The 12,310-nt window shown below is 35.7% G+C and overlaps 2 protein-coding genes across 2 annotated transcripts in view; one reads left to right on the forward strand and one right to left on the reverse strand.

The window, feature by feature from the left end:
- Positions 1 to 1,113: 1,113 nt before the first annotated feature.
- On the forward strand, positions 1,114 to 3,463 carry LOC112053605 (dehydrodolichyl diphosphate synthase complex subunit nus1). The gene is made up of 2 exons (XM_024093067.2): positions 1,114 to 1,778; positions 2,349 to 3,463. The coding sequence occupies exons 1-2, from the start codon at positions 1,481 to 1,483 to the stop codon at positions 2,810 to 2,812; spliced, it is 762 nt and encodes a 253-aa protein (XP_023948835.2). The 5' UTR covers positions 1,114 to 1,480; the 3' UTR covers positions 2,813 to 3,463.
- Positions 3,464 to 4,664: 1,201 nt separating this feature from the next.
- LOC112053604 (arginine/serine-rich protein PNISR) overlaps positions 4,665 to 12,310 on the reverse strand; it is a 28,815-nt gene continuing 21,169 nt past the window's right edge. The window contains exons 10-12 of the mRNA XM_024093066.2: positions 6,977 to 7,118; positions 5,512 to 6,322; positions 4,665 to 4,768 (exon numbers count right to left, since the gene is read on the reverse strand). Coding sequence (XP_023948834.2) covers positions 5,535 to 6,322; positions 6,977 to 7,118 — 930 coding nt within the window. The 3' untranslated portion in view covers positions 4,665 to 4,768; positions 5,512 to 5,534. The remainder of the gene's footprint in view (positions 4,769 to 5,511; positions 6,323 to 6,976; positions 7,119 to 12,310) is intronic.

Below are 12,310 nucleotides of genomic sequence, written 5' to 3' on the forward strand. Positions count from 1 at the left end.
AAAGGTCTGTGGTCTAGACATACTATCACAGTCATCACAGCTTGTACATAGGCAAATTTTCTGTCACAGGCCATTAAAGTGATACCAAATTAATGTAATCTGTATTACAATTTGCCTATTTATGTATAAAAATGTAGTTTATTAGATAGAAAAAAATTCGCCGGCGAAGACGAGGTCCCCGATATTGAACGTCACCCGGACGTGGGTTTTCTAACTCACGATCTTGGAGGCGTCCGGACTAATTCACTCGGGTCACGGTTACCCTCTCCCGAATCCTCTAAGCTGAGGTCCGGGTCTCATAGGAGACGACCTTAGAGAGTCGTTTTTTAGTTCAGTTCAGACCTCTGTCTTTATTTCAGCCTTCGGGTCTCATCAGGCGATGCTTCTGCGCTCGCCCAAACCCCCAGTGTCGCCGTAGTGGTCCCAAATGATGGCTCCAATTGGGACCACTACGGCGCTTACTCAACACGAAAAAAAAAGTCACTTAGCAGACGATGGAACCAGTTATTTTTGAAAATTCTCTGCGTGATCGAATCAGAAATGAGCAGATCCGCAGACGAACTAAAGTCACTGACACAGCTCAGCGAGTCGCGAAGCTCAAGAGGCAATGGGCGTACATTATAGTTTGATGGACGTGGGGGTCCTAAGGAACGGAAACGCCGCACCGGAAAACGCAGTGTTGGGCAACCCGTCACGAAGACATCAAGTGGGTTGCAGGGAACCACTGGATGCTGGCGGCTTGAGAAGTCCATGCAAGAGGCAATAAGGACGTCAAGCAGTGGACGTCCATATTGATGAAACAATACACACATCACTATCGAGCCCCAAAGTAAGCTTACTGATAGCCTGAATGTAGGCATCACCATTCCAGCACCAGCGTCCGTCATTGTCATCTCTATATTGTATTGTTAGTTCATGTTGACTTGAAGTTTCCGAAAATCTCACAAAAATATTCAAAGGTTGGTCAAATACTTACCCAAATAAGATGGTAACTGCGTTAGCAAGTGGTAACCCTGATTCATTCGCTGTTGTAAAGTTAGTGATGTCACAACACAAGGTTGATTTGGCCTAACCGGCCTAACATTAATCTGTGTTTGTTTGGCCTCGTATGTCATTAAAAATGTTGGAATATAAAAGATAGACGCAATTATAAACTGCACATTATATTAGCTAATTCATTGAAGTCGACTTCTTTAATATCTTACCAAATAAATTAATTTTATTTTTTATACAATCGTGTAGTCATCGATTTTTGAACGAAGGCCTTTATTTTATGTTGGTAATTCTGACATTACACATTTACGCTCGTGATTGGATATCACAAGCGGTTGACGACTTGGATTTTGGAAATTGGTTATTGGAAGCCGACGAAATGATCACATTGAATTAAACCAGAAAATATGTAACTATTTGTAAAAAGCGAAGTGATGTAAAATGGTTAAATAGAGGAATAAAAATCTAGTGTCTGCAAACATCTATCATGCTGTCAAAAATACTTCGCCAGTTCCTATTTATTCTGATACACTTTGTTGTGAAGATACTTGTTGCAGTTCAGAATATTTATTACCAATTTTGTGAAACACGCATTTTACCTGATAAACATGTGACGAAGAGAGATGTTCTAACATTATTAGATAGTGTGCCAAAGTTGAAGAAGAAACTGAAGCATTTAGTGGTATTGGTAGACACTAGTGTACATTCTATGAGTGATCTTGCACTTCTGGTTATCTGGAGTCTTATAGTGGGAGTTCCTTTCGTCAGTTTTCATGATTTAACAGGTAAATAGTAAGAAAATTACCATAGTTACCTTAAGTTATTTGAATGATGTAATAACTAATTCATATATTTTTTCAAGTCTAGTAGCTAGTGTAAAGCTTTAAATCATGATGTCCTGGGTTCGAGTCCTGGAGTAATAGTTTCTTCCAAAAAATCCTCAGTAAAAGTTCTCAGCCCTAAAATGTGGGAGGTTGTTAATGTTACACTAAGCTTCATATTTCTTTTAAATTAAGGTAACCTTAACCTTGTAATGGGCCATTTATATAGCCTGATCATGATGTTTTTTTTGTTATTCTTTACAAGTTAGCCATTGACTACAATCTCAGTTAATGGCAAGTGATGATGCAATCTAAAATGGAAGTGGGCTAACTTGTTGGGAGGATGAAAGTCCACATCCCTTTCGGTGTCTACATCACACCAGAATTCAAAATCTCTTGGCAGTACAATTAAGAAAAAAGCCCAACTGGGGACCCCAAACCCAGGGCCTTCCTCTAGTAAATCTACTTCCCTTACCACTGCACCATGAAAATTATTTTATTTTTAATGTATTTTGTTTTTTTTTTGTATTACAGGCCAATTAAAAAAACATGAAGAGGACTTATTCATGGAAATAGAGAGAAAAAAGAAAGGTGTCCCTGGTTGCATTAAGTGGTCAAATAAACCAGATTTAAACGGTTACACAAATGGCACACAAGCAAACACAGTTTATATTAATATATTCTCACAAAATGACGGCAGACAGAGAATAGTCCAGTGCGTAAATCTTTTAGCCAAAGATAGATTAAAAAGTAGAAGATGTTCCGAGGAATACACGGCACAGGAGTTTAATGATGCTCTAATACAATTGTACCCCAATATACCAGACCCTGAGTTGGTCCTATACACAGGGCCTATGTGTTGTACATATGGTCTTTTGCCCTGGCACATAAGACTTACAGAATTTATCCAGTTGTCTGTCAACCATAATGTTAACATCAACAGTTATTTAGGTGCTCTGTATAAATACAATAAATGTGATCAAAGATTTGGCAAATAATTAAAGGAATTGTTAGTTATAAGACATTAATTATGTACATTTGTGAAAAGGTTGTATCTGTGCATTGTTTAAAACTTTACTCATATATATATAGTGAATGCAAAAAGTAATCTTTTGGAATTGTTTGTGTAAACTATTGGACTGATTTTAGAATTCCAATTTTTATAGCCCCAGGGTAACTAATTTCTAAAGAAATGTTTCTATTATGAGATTCATGTTTCATTCACTGATTACCTTTTAGAAATGCATGGTTACTATAGTCGGATGCATAACTTATGACGCATTGAGAATTAGCTGCAAGTGTGTCAGTGCAGGTCATACATAAAGGATGTGGATGCATAGCCGCTACGCCCTTAGGTTACCGCTGATACCTAAAATATTGTACTGTGCAGCTTAAAGTACGATGTTCCGAAATGTCATAAAGTTTGCATGCATAATACTTATTATACAGTCATGATGATAATATTACCAATTTTTTTTTAAATTTTTAACAAAAAGCTTTCAATGTTGAAAGATGTTTTACAGAATATGAATAATATAATTTATTATCACAGTACAATTTGTCACTGTAGTTACTATTATTTATTGAATGATGTAAATTGTAGATAATATATTTGTACAAATATGGAATATAAGTTATATGCTTAATAAGGTATCTTTTCATTGATCTCCTTAGTAAATATTGCAACCCATGTTTGCGACTTAACCAAGGCTACAGACCTTCAGGCTATCAAGGCTACAGATCTTTCAATCAAAATTATTAGAAAAAAAACGATACAGTTACAACTGATGTAACAGTTCGACTGTACAGTTAAAACTGTAGGTCTGTTGTAACCATTGCATAGGTTTTTGAAAATTTGTTTAGAAAAACGATTACTGTACTTTGTTGTGTTAACCAGTTAGTCGTTAAAATGTAACTCGTGACTACGTGTAACGACTATACATAAATCCCGCGGGAACCTAATGAAATTATGGGTAAAAATTATAATCTATATTTATTCAAGATTTCATCCAAATCTGTACACTATTTGAACAACGTCACGGAGTAATAAAAAACAAACTTTCGCATAGCGTATTTTATGGTGTGAAATTCAAATTAATTTTTAGTGTACCACGCATTTACAGTGCCTCAAACACGTTTAAACGAAAAGTTTTTCCCATGTGCTTACCATATTGATGAGACTGGCGACAAGGAAGCTAGTTTAAAAAATATTTATTGATATATGGTCCAAGATCCGGCATTAGAAGTATAATATACCCTCATCTGTTATTCATTAGTGCTATGAAATAAATGTTAGATAATTTTCAGTGGCACATTGCAAATAGGTTGTCTAGTTAAAAGGCCAAACACATTTTTCATAAAAAATCTAAGAAAACATGAACTAGATGCAAGGCAACCTAATAAAGTTAAATTAAGCATAATAAAATAAGTTTTTATTTGCCATATTAGACGACTAATTATCTGACGAGGGTTATCTCTATAAACATTTTTTTCAACTGTTTATATCTGGCAACCCCACAGTTGCAATGTTAAAGCTGGCCTTTACTTTTTAATTCTTTTGTGTATATATTGTTTTAACTAGTGCACGAATGTTTTTAATTAACCAATGAGGGAAGGAGATTAAATAAAGTAAAAAAAAAAAAAAAAAAATTTAAATTTATATCCCAATAGTTATTTAATATCCCAATTAAATAACAGATAAGGGTATTCTTATGCCGGATCTTGTACTCTGTTCGTCACGACCTTAAAATTGTATATTTTCTTATCGTATGACTTTTTATCATCATTGATTTTTATAGATCAATTGACTGAGATATTTTAATAGGAATATAAAAATAAATTAAAAATCAATTCAGAGTAATAATTTTATTGTAATTATTACACGCTAATTGCAAACGAAATATGCACAAAACACTATTTACATTTGAAGCAATAATCTCTACAGCCACCAGAACCTGCAAGAATAAAGAACACTAATTTATCACAGTTCTTTGATATTTTTCATATACCTACATTATCATAGCAATTTACATTTGATTATTTGAATTGACGTTGGTACTTGTGGAATTCAAGATTAATAAAAACCCATCAATTTTCCTTCTCAATAAATTTGAATAGGTTAAAATTAATCGTATTTTTTATTAGCTTGGAAAACTTATTATATAGTTCGATTAGATTAATTATAAATTATTTAATAATAGGGTAGTTGACTCATTTCAAATTTAATATAAACAATATTAATTTCGTGTAATACATGGAATAAGGGTCTGAAATATATCGATATCAATTAATAAAAGTTAAGGATTTCTTTTAGAACTTTATTTAACTAATATTTTGGTCAAACTCTCTATTTGTATGGGATTTATTGTAGTGACGTCGTAAAATGAAACAGTTGAAATATAGACTGTCATGGCCGACAGGCGTTTTAGCTAGTATTGTTAAAAACACATTTAAAAACTAAAATTTTCATATAATCTCGTCTAAAAAAATATGAAAAAAAAAAGAATTTTTCAGTCTAGTAGAACTATATGATCATTTAAAAAAAGCGTCAACTAGCCTATTGTTTGAAAGGTTTAATTATTATTATAATTTACAACACTTATGTACATACTGGTCGATTGGAATATAAATTAACAAGGGATGAGATTTTTGTCACATGATTAGACATAACTGATAAAAATGGAAATAAAAATACCACCTGAGCAATTGGTAACCTGGTGTTCATCGGCGATGGCGGGAATAGCTGTCGTGGCGGTCGTCCCTAGAGCGCTCATACCTATCGTAGTCTCGAGACCTATCGTAAGACCTATCCCTCTTGAAACTATCCCTATCGTAAGATCTCTTATCGCGCCTACGAGATCTATCTTCGGACCGATCTCTACTTCTCCGTCGTCCGGACCGCGATTCGTAACTAATCGAACGTGATCTTTTCGAACGTTTCTTCGGTCTGTCATCGTCCGATTCTTCCCTATACTTCTCTTTGTGCGACTTCTCGTAATCCCTACTTCTAGATTTATGTTTGTCGTAGTAATCATCCTTTTTTCTAGACTTGGATTTTTCTATTTTCTCGTAGTCGTCTTGATGTTTTGACTTGGTGTAACTTTTTTCACTGGATTTCTGATATTTTTCTTTTTTATTTTTCTTCAGTTTCTTTTGGGATTCACTAGAATTAGAGCTTCTGTGTTTGCGTTTCTTGGGGCGAATGTTCTCTAATTTGACTTCGGGATCACTTTCCAATGACGATTTGCTGGAACTAGACGAGGAATCATCTTCGGAATCACTAGAACTCGAGTTGGAACTGTCTTTGCTAGATTTGCTAGGTTTCTGCGGGCTCGGTGTTTTGTCGTACTTGTTGTTCTTTCTTATTTTCTCTTCTGGAATCACCTCTAATTTTTTTGGACCATCTACTTTATCAATGGCTTTGTGATTCTTTTTATCTTTTGAAAGGCGACGTTCCGGTTTTTTCTCGGGCGTATCACCTTCAATCGGAGGAGGCGGTGTTGTTGACCCTAAAAATAATAACATCTAAATAAAAAAATATGCCCGCTTACATACCTACTTACTCCGTACACGGCATGTCAACTTTTTGATTTAAGATATTATGTTTTAGGAGATCACTGTTAGACTTGCCGTGTAGTATGGATCAGGAAATTGGGCAGCAAAAGGGACCGACCATTAACAGAAGAATTAATGGAAACGAAATGCGTATGTTGAGATGGATGTGTAGTGTGATTAGGATGAATAAAATGAGGAATGAATATATATAAGGGGGAAGTCTGAAAGTGGCACCAGTGACGGAAAAGTTGAGGAGTAAAAGCTTAGCGTGGTATGAACATGAGATGCGGATGAAAGTCATAGTATCAGAAGAATGATTGAAGTTGAAGAGAAATTGCAAGTTTTAGGACACAAGAGGAAAGGAAGGCCAGAATGTTTGGAGTGTGTGAAAGAGGATATGTCTGTAAAAGGAATAGTTGACGAATGTTAGAAGCGAATGAAAGAAATAGATATACCTATTTTGCCGACCCCACTTAAGTGATAAGACCATTGATATATGAAAGATAAGACAAGTGTGATAAGAAAAAGGAATTGATGAAGAAGATGATGATGACGATAACGATGATGATGATAACGGTAATGATGATGATTATTTAAAGAATACTCACGAGGCTGTTTCGGTCTCTCTGGCGTGATGTTGACAGGCGTAGCGGGGTCCTCGCCGCTCTCTCGTAGCTCAGCGCGGCGAACTTCCGCTTCTATGTCGCGCGACGTTCGCTCGAATTCCTGTTTCTTTCGCCTTATGATATCCTAGTACATACAAAAAGCAATAAATAAGTTCTAATTGAAAACTATACCCCGTACATATACAGGGTGCTCGGGAGTATTTCCCATAACTCTAGGGTTATATTCTTCAAGGAAAATTAATTAAAAATGTCTAAGGAACATGTATCCTAAATTGAATATTTTCGAAGTAAAAAAATATTTATTTTGTAAATAGATCTAAATTGTGTCCCTTATATCGCCTCCTTATATTATGACCTAGCCAAACTTATTTATTGATAAATATCATGAAGCAGCTTACTAGTGAAGTGCGGAGTGCCAGTTGCAATATCACATCGATATCGACAGTCTTACCTACGATTACGTATTTTAAAATGCAATGATTAGATAAAGGCGTGTGTTACATGGATAGTCGGAATTATTTGAATTACTTTGTATAAAAACATAAAAAGTTTTCTTTTTAGTTAAAAAAAAAGATATGCAGTTCGGCTCCTATAAGTGAACTTGTCAACACCTTGAAGTTATGGAAATACTCCGGAGCACCCTGTATAATTACATTGTGATAATGGATACGACCCCTGTCTTCGTTTCGGACGGCGTATAGGTTCGAATCCGGTACGGCACCTCCAACTTTTCAGTTAGGTGTGTTTGGTGTCATAAACGGTGAAGGAAAAACATCGGAAACCTGCATACCTAAGAATTTTCATAATTCTCTACGTGTGTGAAGTGTGCCAATCCGCATTGGGCCAGCGTGGTGGAAGGCTTAATCTGAGAGGAGACTCCTGCTCCGAATATGGGTTAATGATGATGACACATATAAAATGGAGACATAAGGACTCTAGTTGCGGGAATTGAACCCATGACCTTTGATGCAGAAGGTTGGGTCACTACCGACATCAAATAATCATCAAATAATTGTTGCAATAATTAATCATTATGGCAAAATAATTGTCTAATTTAAAATATTTAAATCTGTTATAAACAAAATTCTTGCTAAAATTAAAAGTGTGGTTAAAAAAAAAAAAAAATTAAATCTAATTTGCTTATTGTGCGAAATTTTTCACAAACAGGGTTCAGATTGTGGCCACTGTCATTGACCATTGTGAACAGAGTGCATTAGGTATTGAACTTACTAAGGTCATTTTACGTCGTAAGGTCAAAACAATAAATTATTAAGCAAGTTTTGCCACAACAAAATGGTATTTTTACCCGCCTGCAAGAAGGGTTATGTTTTTCACCCGTATCTAGTATGTTTATATGTAATGTTCTTTAATACCTCATATCTTCCAAACCGGTGAACGAATTTACGCAATTAAGATATCGTTAGGTTTGTCTTAATAACCCAAGTGTTCTTAGATAGGTGAAGTTAAAAAAAACCAACACGACGGCTGTGAGACGCTATAGATTTAGGGTGAATATATATATTTTTTTTCCATATAGATATGGGTATCAAATTCAAGGGATCATCAAGGACTTCAAAATGGTATGTCATGACAATATTAAAAATCCTACAATGACTAGGTGCGAGCAGGTGCAGGAGCAGGCAGTCGGGCTATTTTATTATTTTTTTAATTATTGACTTGTTTCCATCTAGTTTCAATTAGGCAAAACTTAACCCTGCTAAGATTTACTAAATTTATTCGGAAGTAATAACTTAACATTTAAAATACAAACCTAGGTTTTTGTTGTATATTCATATCTAGGTATTTCCTCATTTTGTAATCTCGTAGGTACATGTATCTAGACAAAAATAACATAATATACAGTATCAAGTTAGAGATAAAAATCTCAACTTTGTTTTCATTGAAATTTTCATCGTTTTGAAATCGAAATTGAGGAAATGCGTATCAAATTGTTCTAATTTACGAAATACTTAGTATTTTAAGTTTGAAATCTAAATGGTATTCATAGATAAACGATATAAAAGGGAAAGTAATATTTTGAAAACCAACACAAGAAGGTTAATAAAATTAATAGATACCGCTAAATATTAAATAATAATTGGAATACCTACCTAGGTCAAAATAAGCCAAATCAACACATAACATTTGCAATATAAGTAGGTACATAGTAAGTACCCACACGTAATTAATGTCTGGTCTGCAAATTAAACCTAGGATTGTTTGTGCATTAATTATTATTTTTATCATTATTACACTATTGTTTAACTTTAACTCATTAAAAAAAGAAGTTACAATTTAAATGACCATGACTTGAGCTTAGTTTTTTTGTTTTGGTTGTTACTATCTCGAAGTTATTAAACAGCCGATGGACGTCCACGGCTGGACTTAAATGGACTTTCAAACAAAATGGTCTTGAACCGCCATCATCCAGGATGTCCTCAGTCCACCTAGTGGGGGGTCGACCAACACTGAGCTTTCTGGTGCGGGGTCGCCATTCCAGCACCTTGGGGCTCCAAAGTGCATCGGTTTTTCGAACTAGTTGCCCTGCTCATTGCCACTTCAGCTTCGCGACTCGCTGAGCTATGTCAGTGACTTTGGTTCATCTGCGGATCTCTTCATTTCTGATTCGATCACGCAGAGAAACTACAAACATAGATCGCTCCATCGCCCGCTGACTGACTTTGAGCTTTATGGAGGGTCACAGTTAGCGATTAACTAAAACTGAAATGGTTTTGGGGCGTGAGCGATCATGGTTTGAATTCTAGGTCGAGGTGTGAAAAATTGGTTTCTTCTTTCAGAAAAAAATCTCGTTTGCTTAGTAAGTTGATGGTGCCTCGGAGAGCACGTAAAGCTGTCAGTGATTTCACGCCCCGATTCCAACGCCGATTGTAGATCTAGACGCCCAAAAAACGTTCTTTACGAACCTGACGATCACATAAAGAACGATAATGCTCCCCAGGCAACACAAACACAAGCTACATAGCGTCTTCGCCGGCGAAGACGAGGTCCTCAATATCTGACGTCACCCGGACGTGGGCAGTCCGGCCAAAACACCCTTTCCGAAGGACCCTCTAAGCCGAGGTCTGAGTCTCAGAGGACACGTCACTAGAGAGCTCCTAGAGAGTTGGGAGGAGGGTAGTTTATCAAAGGTTGTTGCTGACCAGATGTATTTTTTAATGATGATTAATAGTTATACTACTTAACAGCCACAATATCCTACAAATTGTGTGGCACTTTATCTCGTTCCGGCGCTCAGATTTTTTCATTTTCTGGTAGGTAGAATATTCGTAAATAAAAAAGTTGATCGTCTCATCGAGATGAAGCTATCTATACTCACGAAAAACTGTTCACTGATAGTAATCAGTTGTAAAAAATGTTTTACGGATCCCTGACTATTTTTTTTACACAATTTTGTACGACACTAAGCATATAAAGGTAATTTTAGAATTTAAACTATCGTGAGTGTTATTCATATTAATTGTTTATGAAACACGGCTGACAAACTGAGAGTTTGGATCGTGCCGCGATGCAAGAACCAGCTCATGACTAAGGGCCCCGTATGGGTTCGAAACTAGTCGGGCATACTCCGACGTAATATCACGTGAGTTTTAGCCGTGTTTCATAATCAATTAATATCATATAAAGGTAAACTATAATAACGAATTATGATTTTCTATAATAAACATTATATCTTTAAAAATATGCAATTTGATAGAAAACAAAATAAGTAAAATCAGGATTTTTTAAATAATTAGGTAGGTAAAAAAATAACGTGAAATAAGAACCTGATTGTATGACGTCAAACGATGAAAATGATGATGATGAAGTCAATTGATATTTAAATGAAGTGGACCTATATGGGATTCCTAAAAATGCGTGACCTTGGTTTTTCGCTCTCTATAATATGAGTGTACACATTCGTTATCAAAATTTAAATTAATCATTATTATTTTATCGTATAACTATAATGTATTGTTAGGGTTCCGTGTAGGTGATATTATTATCATCATCATTTATAAATTATTATTAAAAATCTGGGAAATTCGACTAAAATCACAAATAAATAAATAATCAATTATTATTTAATACTTTAGAACAATTCAGGAGTTTAAAATTATTTTTAAATATTAAACCGTCTTCCAAAAAGGAGCAGGAGGTTCTACGTTCGGCTATATGTATGTATTTTTTAAATTTTTTGGGTTGTAGTTATGATATTTTTTTTTTTCAATACAATCAATCAATCAATCAATTTATTTCTTTGCAGATACATACAAGTTAGCCCTTGACTACAATCTTACGTAAGTAAGATGATGGTAAGTGGTGATGCAGTCTAAGATGGAAGCGGGCTAACTTGTTAGGATGAGGATGAAAATCCACACCCCTTTCGGTTTCTACAAGGCATCGTACCGGAACGCTAAATCGCTTGGCGGTACATCTTTGCCGGTAGGGTGGTAACTAACCACGGCCGAAGCCTCCCACCAGCCAGACCTGGACAAATTAAGAAAATCCAAGCCCAGCCGGGGATCGAACCCAGGACCTCCGTCTTGTAAATCCACCGCGCATACCACTGCGCCACGGAGGCCGTCAAACCTACGCCTCTGAGGGCGTAGGTTCGAATCCAGTCCGGTCCAGGTCGAAGGCAGAAGTCATATCTACTGGGTTAGCGAGTAATAAGGGCCTGTAGCCATGTGGCACGTCAATTCTCTTTCTACAAACGCTTCATTCCCATGCATATGTTGCTGTTCGGAGGCCGTAGGTTCGAATCCGGGCCAGGGCATGCACCTCCAACTTTTCAGTTAAGTATGTGCGTTTTAAGAAATTAAATATCATGTCGTGTCTTAAACGGTGAAGGCAAAACATCGTGAGGAGGAGGAGGAGGAACCTGCATATCTGAGCTCGCTGATAATATAGCTTTTCATTGGTGATTTCATTTTTAATCAGTTTAGTGGTGTAGGCGTTTAGAATAACAAACTAAGTCACATTTGCATTTGTAATATTAGTCACGATTTTCTACAGAATTGATATATGTATAATAACAGGCTTTAATAATTATAAAATTGACGTAAAGAAACTTGAAACGCGCAAGTCACGTGAGCCGCTAGTAAGAGTATACTTTAAAGGTCAAAATCAAATCAAACAACGAAATCATCATATTTTTGCATCAAAATTATCTAAAAATTTAATATTTTGAATAACCCCCGAAGGTCATGAAATTAATTATTCCACTCTCGATCAAGTCTTCAATAATCTCTTTCAGTGCGCTTTCATTTGAGACCCCATTAAACAAAATCAATCTTAGATGGATCAAAACGATCC

Source organism: Bicyclus anynana, chromosome 13, assembly GCF_947172395.1.
Source record: "Bicyclus anynana chromosome 13, ilBicAnyn1.1, whole genome shotgun sequence".
Lineage (NCBI taxonomy): Eukaryota > Metazoa > Arthropoda > Insecta > Lepidoptera > Nymphalidae > Bicyclus > Bicyclus anynana.

Coding starts and splice junctions, on each gene's coding strand:
- LOC112053605 (XM_024093067.2), top strand. CDS start 1,481: ATGCTGTCAAAAATACTTCGCCAGTTCCTATTTATTCTGATACACTTT. Junction 1,779..2,348: donor CAGTTTTCATGATTTAACAG/GTAAATAGTAAG, acceptor TTTGTATTACAG/GCCAATTAAAAAAACATGAA.